The sequence below is a fragment of the Periophthalmus magnuspinnatus genome, chromosome 3 (assembly GCF_009829125.3).
Source record: "Periophthalmus magnuspinnatus isolate fPerMag1 chromosome 3, fPerMag1.2.pri, whole genome shotgun sequence".
Classification (NCBI taxonomy): Eukaryota; Metazoa; Chordata; class Actinopteri; order Gobiiformes; family Gobiidae; genus Periophthalmus; species Periophthalmus magnuspinnatus.
This window is the reverse complement of record NC_047128.1, coordinates 31019830-31038149: the sequence shown is the minus strand read 5'-3', so window position 1 is coordinate 31038149 and position 18320 is coordinate 31019830. Positions and strand designations below refer to the sequence as shown.

Here is an 18320-nt window from a genome sequence, read left to right as displayed (position 1 = left end):
TCAGCAACGGTGTCTCAAAAGAGTCAAGTCTGCTCAGGATATTATAAACCCACAACTGCCCTATGTTATTCACATTTATTGGTCAATATGGCTTAAGAGGACTGAAGGTACAATTTACGATTCATCAAGTCATGCAGCCTGCTCAATGTGAGCACTGGGGGGCGCCAGAGAGTAACTAAAAGGTCCTTCAGGCTTAAACGCTTTTAACTGTGTTTATTATGCCGAGTGCAATATATTTATATTGACTATAATTTTATTTCTAACTTATTCTAGGTCTAAACATGTGACCAACAGTGAAATAGTACTATGTATTTTGTTGTGCAACGATGGCAAAGGCATTGATTCAATTTATAAAACTAAGAGTCAAGAGTTGTTAAACTTTTATATAATACATATAGATATATACAAACAGAAAAAAATACATTTTCACACACTTTATATTAAAAGAAGCACATAACTATCAATAGTCACTGAACTGTCCTTTAGTGGAGCCAGGCTGAAGATTGGAGCGTAGCTTATACATGCAGTTCAAAGAGTCCAGAAGAAATGCTCGGATGGTATTGATTTCCATTAAGGTCAGGTTGTCAAGCTACAACAAATAAATAAAATATAAAAACACATAATTATTATATTATTATCTTTCATTGAATATCTCTACTTATTAACACAAGCTGCCAAATGAAATGGGCAAATGTGATTTTCATACCTTGGCATGAGCCTCCTGCTGATTGATGAAGCTGTCTGCAGAGAGGCGCAGTTTGGCAATGCGCGTGTCCCAGATATCCTTTACTAAAGTGCGAATTTCATCTGCCTTTGGAATGTTGTCTGATGCACTTAAAAGAGAAACACACACACACAATTCTTAACTTATTAAAGATATCAGTGCCTAATACAGTTTAACACAGATGATTAATGCTGGCTGTACTTTCGCAGATGGAGAATATCTTACTGATTTAGCAGCAGTTTTGTCAGCTCCATGTAGTATGGGCTCGGGACAGGTGTAAATGCATCTTCTTTTCGTTCAAGTTCACGCATTTCCTCCAGTTTGTCTGCAGAAGAAATACTACGTTAGCTATAATGGAAACATGATGGTAAAAAACTTGATCTAACTTACCAATATCCATCCACACAGGGGGCACAATGCTGCATTTCTGACGCTGTTTTAGATTAAGAGCTAACCACACAGGGACACTGACAGGGAGCCCAGGGTTAAAGGGACCGAGATCTCCCTGAAACATGACATGGAAACACAATACAAACATCAGTATTGATCATTAAATGCGTATCGATCCAACTGAACACTCTAAACCGCACAAGATTGACTTACCCCGATTAAATATATCTTGTCTAGACTGAAATTCGGTATTATCTGAACCACTTCCTTCTCCGCAATAAACTCTACCTCAGAAGGATCCATAATAATATGAATTTATAAGAAATCTCAACTCTGTCCTTCATGTACAAACACAACAGTTTCCCGCGTGCTTCACATCCGGGAAACCAAGAGCGGACGCAGATCTCATGCGTGTTCTCGCGAGAGGTGAAGGTGCGCTCCATGACTATCACATAATGTAAATATAGGATCTACACGAGTGACTGCAATATGTAGTGTAAAAAATGTGTCAATGAGTGAGGAAAAAGCATTTGTGTTTACAATTATGGACTCTACAATCCACTGTTTCGATATTTACCAACTAATGAAAAATACTCATGAGGGCGTTTTTTGTTTTTTTTTAAATCGTATATTGATTAATATACGGAATTATTTAGCCAACGTTTCTCAAAATATGAAAGTTTATTCATGAAGGAATCACAGCTCAAACCAAGCAGCACATCAAACATGAAAATAAAAATGTTCCAATTGTGTGTATCTGCGACATTACTGATGCCTCCCCCCCATGGTTCAGTAAAAATTGTTTAAAGAAATAAAATGTACTCTTTTCAAATGGCATTCCCTGCAATTTACTAATAAACTTGTTAAAAATAATTAAGAAATCCTATTTAATTTGCACATACATAAAAGTCCACACATTAATTCCATGCCAATGCCTACAACAGGCGCAACCTTGGAAGCAAAACTCACCATTACAGTTTTTAAACATAATGAATATATTAATAAAGGTAATTTTGTTTTTATTATTTAAAATCTAATTTTAGGCACATAACTACAAATTGTCACAAACATTTGCATTAAAAACCTTACTCTAGTCTAAATATTAGCCTCAGAATGTGCCAATAGTACACTCTTGTGCTTGCCCATTGAGGTTTGGCTCATTTTTCCTCAAGTATCAACAGGAGACCCCCTTGATAAAACAAAGACTGGCCCAAGCTTTTTGCACTTCTTTCCCTCATACAAAGTGTGCATGCTAAAATGGCACCAATAAATCTTGATCTAAGATTATCGAGAAAGCTGGCATAACGAAGCACAGGTTAGCAGAGATCCAAGACAGACTTGTTGATCACAGGATTGGTCCAGTCATTTCGCAGATCATCCAAGTGATTATCAAAGTCTATAAGATTTTCATAGCAACGGCTCTCCAGAAGAGCTGATGTAATCTTCTGTGCTTCATGCCAGTCTTCAAATGAGTCACTGAAAAGTAAAATATAATGTTAGGGGCAAACAATAGATAATTGTGCATGTATAGTCTGGTGGTTTGTATGATATGTTATTTAAATAATGTTAGTTGAAATAAATGTAGACTATTCAATAGTAAGTACACTTCTCTCAAAGTCTGAGAGAACCAGAAAACTTACACAGTAACATCTCTGCTTTTCCATTTGTTTTCATGATGATCATAGATAATAACAATAGGCTCAAAGCAACTAACTGTTAATCTACTGTTATCCACCTGGAATAAGGAAAAGCATACAAAAATTAGTGCCACTTTTAGGAGAATGGAAATTAAGATTTGCATAAACCTGTGTTAGAAGCTCAAAAGAATAATAGAGCGCTATATGCCCACATACCATAACAATTGCAGCTTCACTAAAGTTGTCAGAAATCCTGGAAGCTACTTTTTCAGCAACTTGATTAAGTCTGCAATGATAAGAAGAGCCACAATATTGATGATTAAAAAGTTAAAAAAAATGCATAGTTCAGACAAAATATTTAATTTCTGTTAAATTGTATTGGAAATCAAGAGATTTTGACCTTATGCACTTGGAAATTGTGCTGGTATTTTTTGCAGCAGTATTCAGACTGCTGTTTAGACAACAAAAATGTACCTTGAATCCTTGGAGCGTTGATTTGCTTGATAATATCCAGAGATAACATAGTTATTCTCTTTGCACCAAGTGTCAATCTGTAAAAAAAAAAAAAAAAAAACACAGTACAGTAATTAAAATATAGTCTGATGTTATTTTTTTTTTTATGTGTTGTGAAGTGAAGCATAAATTGTTTACTCTACATTCTGTGCATTTCAACTATACTGTATGCATACGTATCGCATAAATAATGCATCTCCATAAATAAAGCCATTTAGTCTCAATAAAAATGCGTGTCTGTGCATGTTGTGTAGAAATGCACTTACCAGTGTCAAAGCCACTTCAAGCATTGGTGCCAAAGCCAGAGTGCCGTGGAATAGTGGAACACAGTCCACGCACAGAGCTGTGTGACTCTGACTATCTTTCTTTTTGTCTTTCGGCTTTTCAGAGACTAGTAGCCCATTCACGGCGCAGTGAGGATACTTGGCAGCATGTAAAAGCATTTTACAGTAAGCCTGACTCGTCAGCTGAATAGGCATGTTTACAGATGACAATGACAGAATGAATAAATATCCAAAAAACACTAGCTGATGTTACGCGCTGTAAAGCCACACTCTGCTAGCATTAGCTAACAACCCATGTGAAGTGCACAAAAGTAGCTTTCAACTCATGCTAACCCTTAAACTAACCCGTCGAACATCGCTTTTAACAACAGACACATACACACGCGGACTGGACATAAAACACCCAGTTTAACGAAATTAATTAGTGAATATGAATTAATCGAGCCATACGAGCTAATCTCAAATCCTCCTTCCACTTGTTTAACCGGTGTGCCGTAAAGCGACACACAGTGACGTAAAACTCCCGACCTCGTCTCTTCCGTTATTTCACCGAGTTCCTTTAAGACTCAGGAGCGACGGGCGGACACGATAAAGTAGGTCGCATTTTACTTAAACTTCTCTGTTGGCTAATGTATCGTATTTAACAGTTCGGACACAGTTAACTGGCGGTATAATATGTATTCAACAACAACAACATTACATCGAAATCCATTGAATACAGATGACTTTGTAAATGCCCGCAGTTGTTCTGAAATGCTAACTTGTATGCTACTGTTAGCAAATGGTTGCTGACATTTTAACATTAAATCGTCTCTAAAGATACAGTTGGTGTTTTTGTCTGTCTAATGTATAAGGTTAAACAGTCATTGTATCACATATAAGTATTTCTGGTTCTTTATTAATGGAGGGAACATCTTTGCCGCACACATGACCTTGTGTTGGCATCCAACTAGCATTAGCTTAGCTTATCTCAATGATATTTTGCTAAGTTACCGGTATGCTACAAGACACAAATTCCGAACAAAAAGCTTCTAAAAATATGTTTAAAGCAATTTAAAATAATAATATTTTCCCATGGTGTTGTAGCAATGTTTATGGGTGCATACATTTGGAAATGTATTGTTTTCTCAAGGATTTTTCATCATTGTGATGTCTGTTTTTATTCTCAGAATGCTGGCATCCAGAGCTCTTAGCCTCGTCAGCAAACGTGCTATTTCAACCTCTGTCTGTCTACGTGGGGGGCATGGTAAGAGTACAAACACAAAGGCACTCATATAGTTTTTGTGTGAACTAACTGTATGATTTTAACCTCATAAATCTATATTGCATGCTAGCACTTTAGCTGTTTTATGCAGCTGTGACCCCACACTGAAGTCCTCTTTTGTTCTTTCATACAGGTGTTGCCAAGGTAGAGGACTATGCACTCCCTGTCTACTTTGACAGGCGTGAGAATCCTCTTCCAGATATCAACTATGTGCAGACATTAAGTCCTGAGCAGATATCTCTCAAAGAGAAGGAGAAGGGCTCCTGGATATCCCTGTCCAATGAAGAGAAAATTGCATGTAAGAGACAGAGTATATATTAGATATATTATATTATATATTAGATATTATAGATTTTTTAAATCCAGACAAACCAATGGCTGACAACCACTGATCACCACTGGAATTATGACACAAATACTAACCGTCCCTATTACATCAAAATACTGTTTTTCATGTTAGTGATGATCTTATACGAGTCTGTAGCCTGTACTATAAGAATGTTATCACGTTTGTTATACTGGAGGCACAGCAAAATTGATTACACTCTTGGGAGTTCACATTGTTATAAATACCTTTTATATTGTGGGTTGTGGCTAAGGTGGCAAACATGCAGTAAATGTTATAAATGGAGCCTGATGTCACCTGACCAGACATCATCTTTGAAGCCAAGTCAGCCTATAGTTGATTCTATAAAATTATATCTTATACCATATTAGGCTGTTACTTCAACAATAGATGAGGTGAAATTTTATGTATAATGGTTTCTTCTGTTCAGTGTACCGGATCAGCTTCAAGCAGAGTTTTGCTGAGATGAACCAAGGCTCAGCTGAATGGAAGTCTGTGTTCGGAGGAGTGCTGTTTTTTATCGGTTTCACTGGCCTGGTTGTCCTGTGGCAGAGAAAATATGGTGAAAAATATTATAAGACTAATTGTTGTTTTTGTGTGTATAGATATATTTGGTTTGTATATGGATATTAATTGTTAATGTTTTTCTTCTCCATAGTTTATGGACCAGTCCCACCCACATTTGATGATGAACATAAAGCAAAAGAGTTGCAGCGGATGTTGGATATGAGAATCAACCCAGTGGAGGGCTTTTCAGCCAAGTGGGACTATGAAAATAAGCAGTGGAAAAAGTAAATGACCAAGAGGACCATTCTACCTACTTGAATACCATACAAGATAGTCAGGAATACTTTTACTTCTGTATTTATCATTTGTTCAAATTACCTCAGTTTTACATTTTGGAAGACCTCTTCCTCTTAAGGTCACTGTATAATATTGACAAATAAAACAAAAGTTCAAAGCCATGCCTCTTTTTTATTTATTTATTTATTTTGAGCTGTTGGATGCATTACTTAAACATCTTAAACAAATTTACCTTATGCATAAAGTGTATATGTCCAAAATATAAGAATTTGATCATAACTGGCACAATCTGGGGGGGGATTTATTCTAAACATTGTCGATTTGAATTGGCTGTGTTAATATTTAATTCAGCACTTAGACCTTTTTAAAGCGGTGAGAGTTTGTTGGTTAGTGTCCTCTTGTTCTGTTTGTGTGATAAGCCGTAGACTGGAGCTAAAGGCCCTCTGAAGGTTAAATGAGGCACAGCAGTCGTGATGTCACTTACCGGATGAGCTGCAGCTGCAGTTGTTTTCACGTCAAAACAATCCGGAAGACGATAAGCTACAGCATGAAGGAATGGTCTGCATGTATTTGCTCTGATACGGCGACACCAAAGTCTTAATTTCTGTGTAATTATGCAAGCTAACTATGATAATAGCTCAAATGGTTAGTCTTTTATAAGACATTCAATTTGTTGCACCCGAAGTCCACATCTTAGCACAGGCTACCTCTGCTCAGACCAGTGCTGTAGCTTATTGCGCTCAGTTTGTATTCATCATGGGGAATGGGATGAACAAGGTAAGAATCTCGACGCAGGGGTGGGATTTATACCGTGTTTAATGTGTGAAATATTGACACTAACGCTGTTGCTTTATGTTACCGCTGACGTCATTTTTTGAGCTAAATTTTGAACTGATGTCTGACCTAAAAAAGGCCTCCTGCAGAAAACCATGAAGAGTTACTACAGAATCATGTACTGCAGCGTAAAACTCACATCTACAATTAAAATGAGCACTACCACGTTACATGTGACATACTATCATGAAATTAAGTGATACTTTCTCAAAATTGCTTGATACTATCTCGAAATTACGTGATAGTTTCATGTTTAAACATCATTCAAAATTATTATGAAATTATGTGATAAGAAATTAGCATGAAATAATATGATATATAAAACGGGGAACTAGGGCATCAATCTGATGCATGACTTTCCCTACCAGTAGTATTAGTGGTGATAGTGGTGGTGGTGTTGGTGCCTCCAGGAGTAGGACTACTGCTCGTGCTTAATTGGCAAAGCTGCATCACTAATGGTCAGATGAACACCTTGAGGGAGCACTGAAATGACCCTGTCAGTGCAGTAAGATACCTGTGGTCCTCCACATCCAAGTCCATGGTGGAGTGAACTCAACTCAAAGCTATGGAGGATGAATGAGTTGAGTGACCGTCTTTACGCACTGACTGAGGTATGTACCCACAGTCTACAGCTGTGCACACAGCAAGTCTGTCGTTGACAAAAGACTACACCTTCAGTAAATGAAGTTTAGTCCTGAATTAGAGATGAGTCCACTCGAAGTCATTGCACCGTTGGCTGATACACTGACCATATGGCGCGTCACTGCTCTCGCGTACCCCCCGGGTCACTCGAAGATACAGACTGGTGCACTGCACAGAATAAAATTTTTGGTCCTGAGTCATGCTTGATGTAAGTGCAAACTGCAAGCTAGAGCCCAATCCGTGTGAGCTCCTCCCTGCTGTAGCTTACTCCTCTCGCAGTGTACTTGTGTCAACTGTGTCCAAACTAAAGCTCAGTACCAGCCTTTAGGCACAACTTGGACAAACTTGTAAATGTTGTAAAACTAACAAAACTAATATCCACACAAGTGCCATGAATAACGATGTGCAATGTATACACAGTGAACCACCAAACCACTCTGCAGCGAGTCAACTGCAGACAGCCTGTCCACAGTCTCTCACCAGGAGCCCTTCACCTATTTGCAGCTTTGCCTCTGCACCGTACGTGGTGCTCGGTGTGTTGGCCCTGGGAAGATGAGCTTCGCTGGACAATAGACCGGCAGGGATTGTAGCAGGGCTACTCCAGGAAGAAAACATGGACCAACACAAAATCAGCCTAATTTTGATTTATTCATTCAAATGTAACATCCACTGTAGGCTGTGCAGTTTATATGTCTGGCCTCAGTGCTTCATCCTACTGCTGCCAGTTGGCAGAGTGTCTGGCTCAGCTTTACGCATGGCAGTTAGATTACTGCATGACAGTGACAGCAGAAGAGCATCAGACAGACTATAGATACCTACATCAATCTGAGCGTAAAGAGGGCGACTCGAGTCATCTGTCTCCCATAGCTCTGAGTTGAGTTCACTCAACCACTGACTTGGATGTGGAGGACCACAGGTAGCGCTGACACGTTTTTTTCTGTTCTCCCTCATGAGGCCATCTGGTGATGTGGCCTTGCAAATTATGCACAAATTTTAGTCTTACTCCTAGAGGGACTAGTACTACTACTACTACTATTAAATAATAATACCAGTACTACTATTATGGGTGGGAAAAGTCATGTCAACATCAGTAGCATAGCCTATAACTCGCCATACAAACACTCAAAAGTGGATAGATCCTCCATTGATGTCGTAATTCCCCGTTTTACGTATCACCTTATTTTGAGACCATTTCCTATAATGTAATTTCATAATAATTTTGCGTCACATAATTTCACGATAGTAAACTGTGGTAATGCAGATTTGGCTGTTGTACGCTGCCGTAGGTCTATGTCCTCTGATGGTAGTAATGTCAGAAAGACGTCTGTTAGTACATTATTGTGCAATTGCTGAATTTATGTTAAAAGGTGTATTTATTTATTTATTTATTTTATTTAAACTACCAAAGAGGCTGTTCTGCAGGTGCTAAAATCTCAAGACCATAACCTAGTGAAATAGACTTGAGAATTTCAAGGAAACTACAAGTTTAAAATGTGCGAGTGTTTCTAGGAGGCGTAGGAGAGGGTCATTTGTTAGATGCAGTCAGCATCTCATTTTAGGATGTTAATATATAAATAATAGTCATATAACTACATATATTATATATAAATACATACACTTCATTCATCCTGATTATGCCATAGATATTGACGTAATGAAAATGTAAACTCAGTGTCTTTCTTGTGACACTGTTGGTCTGTCCAACACAGACTTAATGCTCCGGACCTTGTATGGTGGTTTCCTTTTTGCTGCTTTTTACAACTTAATCCCTAAATCCTAATCTGGCTGCATGGACTTCAGTCATTTGGTCCTTTCTTGAGACGCCATCTTTCCTTGAGCAAATGCTTTTTCAAAACACAGTATGTCTGTTGTTTCACAGGTTGTTGATGGTCTCTTCCTTGGCAACATTAGAGGTGAGTTAATCTCTTCACTGTTAAATAATTTATGTTTGTTATGTAAAAAGTTGTATATTATTTTGATCTTTAGTTTACAAAATACCAGGTTAGTAACAGTATCATGTGTTATTATTATGACAGTCCTGTGCAAACTGTTTTATTAATAACATTCTTGAATGGAACTTTAAAGGTTCATAACCTTGTTTCTTTTATAGATTCAGAGGACAGAGAAAGTCTGTCAAAAAATGGAATCACGCACATTTTGTCTGTGCACAACAACGCCAAGCCTGTGTATGAAGTAAGTCTACAACAGTTCAGTTCTAGTATTCTGTCTGAAAAATACTTTGTCTCAGTACATGTGTTGTCCACATGGGGGTGGTAATGCTCTACAGTTGAAATACAGTATGAATAGTCAAGCACTGGGCTGGAGCACTGATGTGGCATTAAAGCCATCTGTTTACATTCTTTGTGTCCATCTTCATTTAAATATAAATACTTATGTACTGTTTTTAGGATATGACGTACCTATGTATTCATGCAGATGATGCCTCCAGTCAAAACTTGTGAGTGAACTTTTTTCTGTAATTCTCATCCGTTGTAAGATTGTGTTAAAACATTTTCATTGAAGTCTGGGTTGATACTTATTGATTAACTGATACTTGATAAAAGCAAGGACTAGTGATGGGCTGATGAATATTAAGGTATACTGCAGTATTAAAATGCCACGATATCAGTATCATGAGGACTGGCCTCTTGGCGATATTGACAGCTAAATTATTTCACTGAGTCTGCTGAAAAAGCAGCACTTCCCACAGCCTTGAGTTCATGAATACATTTTTTGTTTATTATAGACCTGTCATGCTACAGGTGTAAAAAAACAGAAAGGAGTAGTCTGATTTATGTTTCAGTTCACGTGTCTTGTTACGTTGACCTAATTGCTGGTTAATTATTTTGCCCTTTTAAATACTTTGTTTCTCCAAATCTCTGCACAGCAATGTAGTGCATAAGCAAGGAGCAATACATCATATAACACTTTTTTCAATGGTTTCATGCTTATTATACTGTGGAGGTGTCATATCAAACAGTTCTTAGCATGGACTAAAAAAATAAAACAACGATGGATAGTCCAAGATTATCCATTTTCAAATATTGTATAAGGTTTAGTAGTAAACTATAACAAATGTAGATTCTCATTTTAAACTTGGATACTTATTTTGCATTCTCATAATATGGAACGATATTATTCATAATCAAGACACAATTCGGCATCAGTTTTACATAAAATTGTCAGAAAATCCAAGACATTGCCCATTGATCTGGGATGGAGGTGTCTGACCTCTTGTTGCAATCAAGTGTCCTTCCCTTAGGCAGCAGAGGAAGGAAACCGCTGGGTGACATCTGGCTGTTGGCCCCGACCACCCTGAGTTTAATACACCCGTCTGTCACAATCACTGGTCTGACTAATGAGGCAAACTGTCAACTCACTGCCAACTGTCCGAATGGAGCCCCAGCGATGAGGATACATAAGCTTTGTTAGCTACTACCACCCAAAATGTAGTTGCCTTTGTGTTGTACATGGACAACCAAAAAATATATTAACAAAAAATAATGGGATGATCAGGGATTGATTGAAGGGGTATTGATTGAATTGAAATAAAAAAACAAAACAAAAACTGAGCCAACCAACCATTTAGGTTTGCTTGTCAATATTCCGCTTGTCCAAACCCCAAAACAGTGTCACAAGGATTATTTTCTGCATATTAAACAAGACAGCCGGAAACCTCTGCTGCTTGGAAGACAGAACAAACTGCTGATGAGACATGTTTTTGAGAAAAGAGGTTGAATCTCAGGAAGACAGAAAAAGGAAAGCATTGGTCAGTCTATTTTAGCCCCAGTCTGTTAATCTGTCTGCTATTGAGAAACCAGTATCTGCTCCGTTGTTATCTGCTTTTTGTGTCTTGATTATGCAAAGCACCATCCATGTTTCCTGTCTGTGTCATTCACATCCACTGTGTCTAATGTCACACTGTTTATGTCCAAACTGTCACCTTCACCGTTCAGTTTTATGACACTAAATATCACAAATTCTCATATACATTGCATTGTGGCCTTTACTGCACACATTTGAATTGATTTGAAACAGTTTTGTGTTTAATACAGTAAGAAGGTCTTGTATTTTTCAGATTACAACATTTTAAAGATTCCATTGGCTTCATCCATGAGTGCCGCTTGAATGGAGGCGCATGTTTGGTTCACTGGTAGGTTTTGATCATTTATTTGAACCTAGAGTCTGTCTTGTGATCCTGCTCATCGTATGTTATTCCGTTGTGACAGTCTTGCAGGAGTGTCTCGCAGCACTACGATGGTGGTGGCCTATCTAATGACAGTCACAAAGTATGACTGGGAGGAATGCCTGTCCGCCATTAAAGCTGTTCGTTCATTTGTGGGCCCAAACTATGGCTTCCAGCAGCAGCTACAAGAATATCAAACAACACTAGTTTCAGAGGTAAACAAAACACTGATGCAAAATAATTATCATATTATTTTGGGGAAGGTCTGTAAAACCTAGAGTACTAGACTGCTCACTTCATCTTACAATGTAGAAAGAGCGGCTGGAACGACCCAAAGTAAACTAGTAGCTTGACTAGCCTGACCAACTGTTCTCCATTTCATACAAAACATTGCCATGTCGGCACATATGGAGAAGGTGGTTTTACCATAGGACTAGCATTGTCAGCAACTGTTCATCACTAAACAGCAGAGTATTTTATAATAATAATAATATAATAATAATATTTTTCTTGTTCCTTACTCTGGCATCAACTTAATCAAGTTTATTTTGTTGCAACAATGCAACAAAATAAACTAAAAGAAAAGCAAAAGAACACTAAAAGAAAGCAAAAGTAAATTGCTGTTCTGAGGTCACAGAAGTTGGCACTCTAAATAATGTCTAGTTTATTTGATTGACTTACAAAGTGGTTTAAGGAAATTATATTAGATTTGCTTTAACTTGTTCAAGAATTTCAAGGCTAAAAAATATTATTGAAAGTAATTGAAATTTGACATCATCATTAGTTTGTAGTTTTCTAATCTTACAGTAGAAAATGTGTCTCAGTTATTTCCAGTGTTATGTATACTGTTTTCTCACCCATGTGTTCATGACTTAATGACAATTGGGGGTGGGCCGTGCGATGAAGAAGAGAAGGGGAACTGCTGGGGGGTTGCTCAGGTTGCATTAGCTTGGTACTCATTATCACGTGATGGGCCTTACAGTCAGCATCTTGCAACACAGCATGACTGAAAAAGACTTTATTGTTTGTAGATTTCGAGGATTTAAGAGGAAATAGATTTTATGGGTATGATTTTTCCCACATCTCAGAAGAGAAAGTAAAGAATATGAAGAATAAGACTACATAAAAGTATACAAATATCTCATTCTAGGTATGTCAGTTTTGTAAAAAAAAAAATATATATATTTTTTTTTAATATTTTGTGGCAATAACAGTACATATTCATTCACATCTGTGAATCCCATTAGACTAAACACCATTTTTAATGTTGAAATTACACAGAAAGGGTTCCCTTTTCTCTTTTTAAAAACAGTTACTCCATGACTCCAGAAGTTGTACTGCTAAAATTAAACTATGCATATATTATCTGCATCCTGTTTTCAAGGTTTTGTCACAAACTCTGACTTTTTACTTTATGGCACAAACATATAGAAGAAAACTATTCCTGAGATAATCAACTCTTAATTTGATGGCATTTGATGAGGCAAATCAAAAGTTGCCAGGGTAACACTAGGATTTTCAGCATTCTTTTAGTATTTAACTTAGTCTCATTCATAAAGGCATGATGTTTTGATTTTAAGTTTGAAATGATTTTCTCTTTTCTGCAGTACCGAGTCTGGTTAGAGTCCAGTTTCCGGCCCAGTCCTTTCAAAGACCAGGAGCAGGTGGGTGCACTGCTGAGCCAGTACACAGAGCAACAGGAAAGCCAGAGAAGAGGAGTGGACAATCGCTGGTCCAGTCATAGACGGGACAACTGTGCTTTGCCCAATGATGAGGATGAAAATGATGAAGATAAGAGTTGAACTGCCACCACTACACTGTCACTTTAACATTGCTATCTGCAGAAGACTGTGTCCCCTTCATTACTCCTGTATTCAGCCAAAGCTAATGTATGCATTTGTTCACTTCGAAAAGTCTTAAAAATTCAGTTTGTACCACCGGTATATGGGAGTATATCATTAAGGGCATCGGTCTTCACAGGCGCCTTAACACCTTAGCTATATTATATCACAAGTACTTCCATTTATTTGTAAGGATTTGTACATTTAGCTTGGAAACCTTAAATTAATGTATAGTGATTTATACATTTAAGAAATCTTTACCTCTACTGCACTGATTGTTTTTTTTAAAGACACTCTTACTAAAATATCATAATTGAAAAGTGGACATATAGCCATATGAGTCATATTTCTATTTTTGTTATGCTAGTTGTAAATGTAATTGTTTTTATGTGACCTAAGCTGCCATAAAGAAAAGCTGCCTCAGATGTAGCACAATAATGCAACATTTAATTCTGTTTGTGGACAGACAAACGAGAAGTGAATAGTGTTTGAAGATTTGTGTTCTAGAAATGCTTTAGTCTTCCTGAACAATGCACATGCGATTCTTAATGTTGTTTTGTTTTGATGGGAAACTGTATACAATGTGTTTTTGCAATAATAAAAAAGAGGCACACTACTATTGTTTAGTTTTAATGCAGTCTCTGTTGTTTGTTGAGTTTTTTTTGTGCAATACACTGCACTTTTGTTAAGTAGCCGAGGTGGTTGGTGGATTAAAATCATGTTATCTCTTTTTTTTTTAAATGGCAAAGACAACTGAGCAATTTCTAGCCATCATTTTGAGTTGGATAGAACTCTTTGTAAAATACTTAAGTCAATATTTTAAAGTTTTCAAATGCATTCTGTATACATTGATTTGAGGCTTCATTTCTTCATCATTTCAGTCACTTTTTTTCTTAAATGCAGCCCTACGCTCACATAAAGACACTTTCCTGTCCACATCTTCTGGGCAAACTCTTGAGTGAGTCATATGTGGATTTAACCAAATGTAATGAAGTTTCAGAAGAAGCTAGATGACTTCAGTTACCTCTTCAAGGCAATGTAAAGATTCTGACTGTACATGAACCATAATAAAATCTAAACTGTGATCTGACCCCAGGCCATTCATTTGTTGACTTATCGCCTCTACTTCATACACTGAACCCTCTTTATTAACCATTACAGATATTTCCATGTTCTAGTGTACACACTGAGCATCTTTGCAGGGGAGGTTGTATTTTTCTAGAACACATGTGGGCGGGGGTCGTAAAAAATCCCCAAAACAAAAACGTGTGACTCTTGTAAGTTTCTCGCTGTTTATGTGCGTCGTTTTGAGCGTGGGCAGAGTTTACAACCTAAACTCGTGTCAGACCATTTCTTGTAAATGCCACGATTAGAAGAACTCTTCCGTGATGGGTTGGCGTTGGAGAGCGTGTGTTTGCTGATTGGTCAGAGTAAAGGTCGTTGACAAATCACCTCCATGGCGTTTCATTCATAACAGATATGTCCAACTGCGCCGTGTAGAGTCTGCGGGACATTAACATAAATCTGTCACTGCTCAAACAACTGTCGGACTCAAGTGTAAGTTTATTGTTTATTTTGGTCCATTTGTTTTTAACATGTGATCAGACTTGTTGATCAGATGTGTTTTTATTTAGACTGACACTGATCCTGGGACATGTCTCACTGTGGAGGACGCCGGCTGAAGCAGTGGCTCATGGAGCAGATCCAGAGCGGACAGTACTCTGGGCTTCAGTGGGAGGATGACAACCGCACCATGTTCAGGATCCCGTGGAAACACGCAGGAAAACAGGATTATAACCAAGAAATAGACGCCTCCATTTTTAAGGTTTACAGTTTAAGGCTAATAACAGTGTCAATGTGTTGATGTCAAGAATGGCATGAGCATAAACAATTAACAATTAACAACATATTATACCACAATCATTTATATATATATATATATATATATATATATATATATATATATATATATATATATATATATATATATATATATATATATATATATAATTTTGAATAAGATGTATCAAAAAATAAACTAAAACAACTGAACTAAGTAAGTCCGGTTGTTTTAGTTTAACTTTTTGATACATCTTATTCAAAATTAACCATAAATGAATTAACCAAATTGAAATATCATTATAATTCCTGGCAATGGCTTTTTAAGCCTATAAGAATGTAGGCTAATAGATAACAACTGTTGCTGTTCCTAGGCCTGGGCTGTGTTTAAAGGCAAATTTAAGGAAGGGGACAAAGCTGAACCAGCGACTTGGAAGACCAGACTCCGCTGTGCCCTCAACAAAAGCCCAGACTTTGAGGAGGTGACTGAGAGGTCTCAGTTGGACATCTCTGAGCCTTACAAAGTCTATCGCATTGTTCCAGACGAGGAACAAAAATGTATGTAGATACGTAGAACATGTGATTTATACAATGTTTTTACTGTCACAAATCTAATTATTACATGGATGTGTCTATTTACAGCTGGTAAAAGCCCTTTGCTGCCTATTTCTACCACCTCTGGTGATATGACAGACATAGACTGCAGTCCTGCAATGGATGATTTCATTAAAGAAGTGAGACAATAATTCTACATTTTATGCTTGTACTATTATCATGATATTCTCAGACGTAAAGACGTAACAAAGCATGTATAATTGTTTTTGTTTTGTTTTTTCTGAAGGAAGATGCCTGTAACATCCAGTCCAGCCCAGAGTATTGGTCTCAGGGCACCATGAACTGTAAGACAAATGTGATTTTTGTTTTGTGTACTTCTTCAAAGTTACATTGCTGCTAAAATGTGTACGGGATGACATTTGAGTCTCAGGCTAGAAGAATTGACTAACATCCATAGCTTTAATCTGATGTCAGCAAATTTAACATTGCTGACATCAGATTATTTTTATGTAATCGTGCTAAAACTACAGACTTTTGTTGATGCAGCAAAATAATGGCGTGACATGTGGTCAGTGATGGTTTTCTGTGTTTGTTGTAGCTTATCCTCTCCATCAGGATCCTCTGCCGTCTGGGACTGTGGCCTCAGGTGTGTGTTATTGCTTTATTTCCTGTGTTCACTCTTTGTTGTCAATGTTTTGTCAAATGTTTTTTTTCCTTCACAGCCTTTGCCCAGATGATGATCAGTTTCTACTATGGTGGAAAGTTGACACATAGCACTGTGGTCACTCATCCTGAAGGCTGTCGGATCTCTCCTGGACAGCAGCATGTGAGCCGGGGTACACCGTACAGCTCTGACTCAATGCAAAGTGTTAATTTCCCGCCTGCCGAGCTCATAGAGCACGAGCGCCAGCGCTATATCACACAGAAGCTGCTGAGCCATTTAGAGAGAGGGGTGTTGGTGAGGGCCAATCAGGAGGGCATCTTCATCAAGAGGCTGTGTCAGAGCAGAGTGTTCTGGAGCAGCCTGGGAGAGGCTTACACCGCTGTGCCCCGTAAACTCCAAAGAGATGCCGTGGTCAAGATCTTTGACACGGAAAGGTTCCTGCAGGGTAAGGCTAATATAAATAAATAAATGTATTTTTATTATTTATGACCCAAATTATACACAAATATGTAAATAATAAAATGTTCAGGGGGGCTTCTTATTAAATGATATTTTGTATTTTTGTGTGTTATTTCAGCTCTGCAGATGTATCAGGAGGGACAGTATCCTGCCCCAGAACCCACAGTGACTTTGTGTTTTGGAGAAGAGCTCCAGGATCTTAATAATGCCAAGAACAAACTAATCATAGTGCAGGTAAACCTATTTACTGTCTCCCCTTACTCAGTGGGAAGAACAGCATTTTTTATTATCATATTTATTTGTCATATTTGTCTGGGCTGCAGATTACAATGGTAAATTGCCAGCACTGGATTGAAGCAGTGAACATGCGTCGGATGCAGTGCTACGTCACCAGCACAAACATGGAGATGTCCGAGGAGGTCACCTCAGAGCAGGTGGCTCACATCTACCAGGACCTGTGCAGCTACGGTGGCCCTCAGAGGACATCCTGCTATAGGGACAACATGACCATCACCGCCTGAACTGGTAGTCCTAGAGTCTAGCCATCTGTGGATTTAAGAGACAACCTTGACTACTGAGTATCATACACCATCTTATGACCAACAGTTATAGAGTGTTACCCAGACCCAGTCATTTAATGAAACAACATCTTGACAGTCTCCAAACTGAGGATTAGTTATTTCTGTGATTGTTCACTTGCATGTATTTTCTTACACCTTCAGTATTGTTACTGCATCTGAACTGTGCACTGGAACTGGTATTTAGTTCTCGTGGATCAATTCTGTTTGATAAACATAATATTGTAGCTGTTCTTTGTGCAGCATCTCCACCCTCTTGAATCCAAAGCAAATTTAGGTTATGTTAACTTTCTTGTTCACATTCATAATTATATCATTCCTGAAATCAAATCTAATGTGGCATTCAATTAGGATAGGTTTTACTATCTGCTTGTTTTTATTGCTCATTTTTATACAGTAATTTTCTATTAAAAGTTTGACAAAGAATTTGTACTTTTTTTTCTTTACATGTTCTTTATATTAGAAAAAAAAAAAAAACCTAATATGTAACAGTATAATGATATAAATATTTCCAAAATGATAAGTCTAAGACCTGACAGAATAATAATATTAAGAATAATAATAAGAATAAGAATATAATAACTCTCTAATATTGAGTCACTAGAGAACTGTCTGTTGACTTTCCATATAAAAATAAATCTACTTTGAGTTGGTTCAAATGTAGAAAGTGTGCATATATTTTACATAAACCCCTTTAGCCAACACAGACCGGTTTTTGTGATGCTCATAATGTTTAGTGTAGATATTTTGTAAAGCTGTA

The 18320-nt window shown here is 37.5% G+C and overlaps 5 protein-coding genes across 6 annotated transcripts in view; 3 read left to right on the top strand and 2 right to left on the bottom strand.

Moving 5' to 3' along the window:
• The window catches only part of LOC117389874 (cytochrome c oxidase subunit 4 isoform 1, mitochondrial), a 223807-nt gene extending 217688 nt beyond the window's left edge, over positions 1-6119 (top strand). Inside the window, exons 1-5 of one of the 2 annotated variants that reach the window (XM_033987607.2) lie at positions 4088-4141; positions 4718-4794; positions 4946-5110; positions 5589-5720; positions 5817-6119. In XM_033987607.2, coding sequence (XP_033843498.1) covers positions 4719-4794; positions 4946-5110; positions 5589-5720; positions 5817-5953 — 510 coding nt within the window. In that variant the 5' untranslated portion in view covers positions 4088-4141; position 4718 and the 3' untranslated portion in view covers positions 5954-6119. Of the gene's footprint in view, positions 1-4087; positions 4142-4717; positions 4795-4945; positions 5111-5588; positions 5721-5816 lie in introns of those variants that run through there. The other variant, XM_055232499.1, reaches the window with a different exon arrangement.
• Positions 364-1443, bottom strand: gins2 (GINS complex subunit 2). Its single transcript, XM_033982863.2, has 5 exons — positions 1328-1443; positions 1115-1229; positions 950-1049; positions 707-833; positions 364-589 (listed from the first exon to the last, which is right to left on the bottom strand). Exons 1-5 carry the CDS (start codon positions 1415-1417, stop codon positions 461-463), a joined length of 561 nt encoding a protein of 186 aa, XP_033838754.1. The 5' UTR covers positions 1418-1443; the 3' UTR covers positions 364-460.
• Positions 1777-4082, bottom strand: emc8 (ER membrane protein complex subunit 8). Its single transcript, XM_033986139.2, has 5 exons — positions 3531-4082; positions 3226-3302; positions 2968-3037; positions 2755-2849; positions 1777-2590 (listed from the first exon to the last, which is right to left on the bottom strand). The coding sequence occupies exons 1-5, from the start codon at positions 3741-3743 to the stop codon at positions 2431-2433; spliced, it is 615 nt and encodes a 204-aa protein (XP_033842030.1). The 5' UTR covers positions 3744-4082; the 3' UTR covers positions 1777-2430.
• A 321-nt stretch (positions 6120-6440) lies between the features above and the next one.
• dusp22a (dual specificity phosphatase 22a) lies at positions 6441-14089 on the top strand. The gene is made up of 7 exons (XM_033987595.2): positions 6441-6739; positions 9318-9351; positions 9549-9631; positions 9847-9896; positions 11517-11591; positions 11668-11839; positions 13232-14089. Exons 1-7 carry the CDS (start codon positions 6719-6721, stop codon positions 13424-13426), a joined length of 630 nt encoding a protein of 209 aa, XP_033843486.1. The 5' UTR covers positions 6441-6718; the 3' UTR covers positions 13427-14089.
• Positions 14090-14937: 848 nt separating this feature from the next.
• irf8 (interferon regulatory factor 8) lies at positions 14938-17980 on the top strand. Its single transcript, XM_033991119.2, has 9 exons — positions 14938-15022; positions 15100-15290; positions 15679-15862; positions 15947-16038; positions 16146-16203; positions 16458-16505; positions 16582-16968; positions 17101-17216; positions 17306-17980. The coding sequence occupies exons 2-9, from the start codon at positions 15120-15122 to the stop codon at positions 17501-17503; spliced, it is 1254 nt and encodes a 417-aa protein (XP_033847010.1). The 5' UTR covers positions 14938-15022; positions 15100-15119; the 3' UTR covers positions 17504-17980.
• The last annotated feature ends 340 nt before the right edge of the window (positions 17981-18320 follow it).

Excerpts from the sequence above, each read along its gene's own strand:
- dusp22a (XM_033987595.2), top strand. The coding sequence starts at position 6,719 with ATGGGGAATGGGATGAACAAG. Across the intron at positions 9,352-9,548 it reads CTTCCTTGGCAACATTAGAG|ATTCAGAGGACAGAGAAAGT; the intron begins GTGAGTTAATCT and ends TTTCTTTTATAG. Across the intron at positions 9,897-11,516 it reads GATGCCTCCAGTCAAAACTT|ATTACAACATTTTAAAGATT; the intron begins GTGAGTGAACTT and ends TGTATTTTTCAG.
- irf8 (XM_033991119.2), top strand. The coding sequence starts at position 15,120 with ATGTCTCACTGTGGAGGACGCCGGCTGAAGCAGTGGCTCATGGAGCAG. Across the intron at positions 16,204-16,457 it reads GTCTCAGGGCACCATGAACT|CTTATCCTCTCCATCAGGAT; the intron begins GTAAGACAAATG and ends TGTTTGTTGTAG. Across the intron at positions 17,217-17,305 it reads ACAAACTAATCATAGTGCAG|ATTACAATGGTAAATTGCCA; the intron begins GTAAACCTATTT and ends TCTGGGCTGCAG.
- gins2 (XM_033982863.2), bottom strand. The coding sequence starts at position 1,417 with ATGGATCCTTCTGAGGTAGAGTTTATTGCGGAGAAGGAAGTGGTTCAG. Across the intron at positions 1,050-1,114 it reads CCCTGTGTGGATGGATATTG|ACAAACTGGAGGAAATGCGT; the intron begins GTAAGTTAGATC and ends TTTCTTCTGCAG. Across the intron at positions 834-949 it reads ACAAAACTGCTGCTAAATCA|TGCATCAGACAACATTCCAA; the intron begins GTAAGATATTCT and ends TTCTCTTTTAAG.
- emc8 (XM_033986139.2), bottom strand. The coding sequence starts at position 3,743 with ATGCCTATTCAGCTGACGAGTCAGGCTTACTGTAAAATGCTTTTACAT. Across the intron at positions 3,303-3,530 it reads TTGAAGTGGCTTTGACACTG|ATTGACACTTGGTGCAAAGA; the intron begins GTAAGTGCATTT and ends TTTTTTTTACAG. Across the intron at positions 2,591-2,754 it reads AAAAGCAGAGATGTTACTGT|TGACTCATTTGAAGACTGGC; the intron begins GTAAGTTTTCTG and ends TTTACTTTTCAG.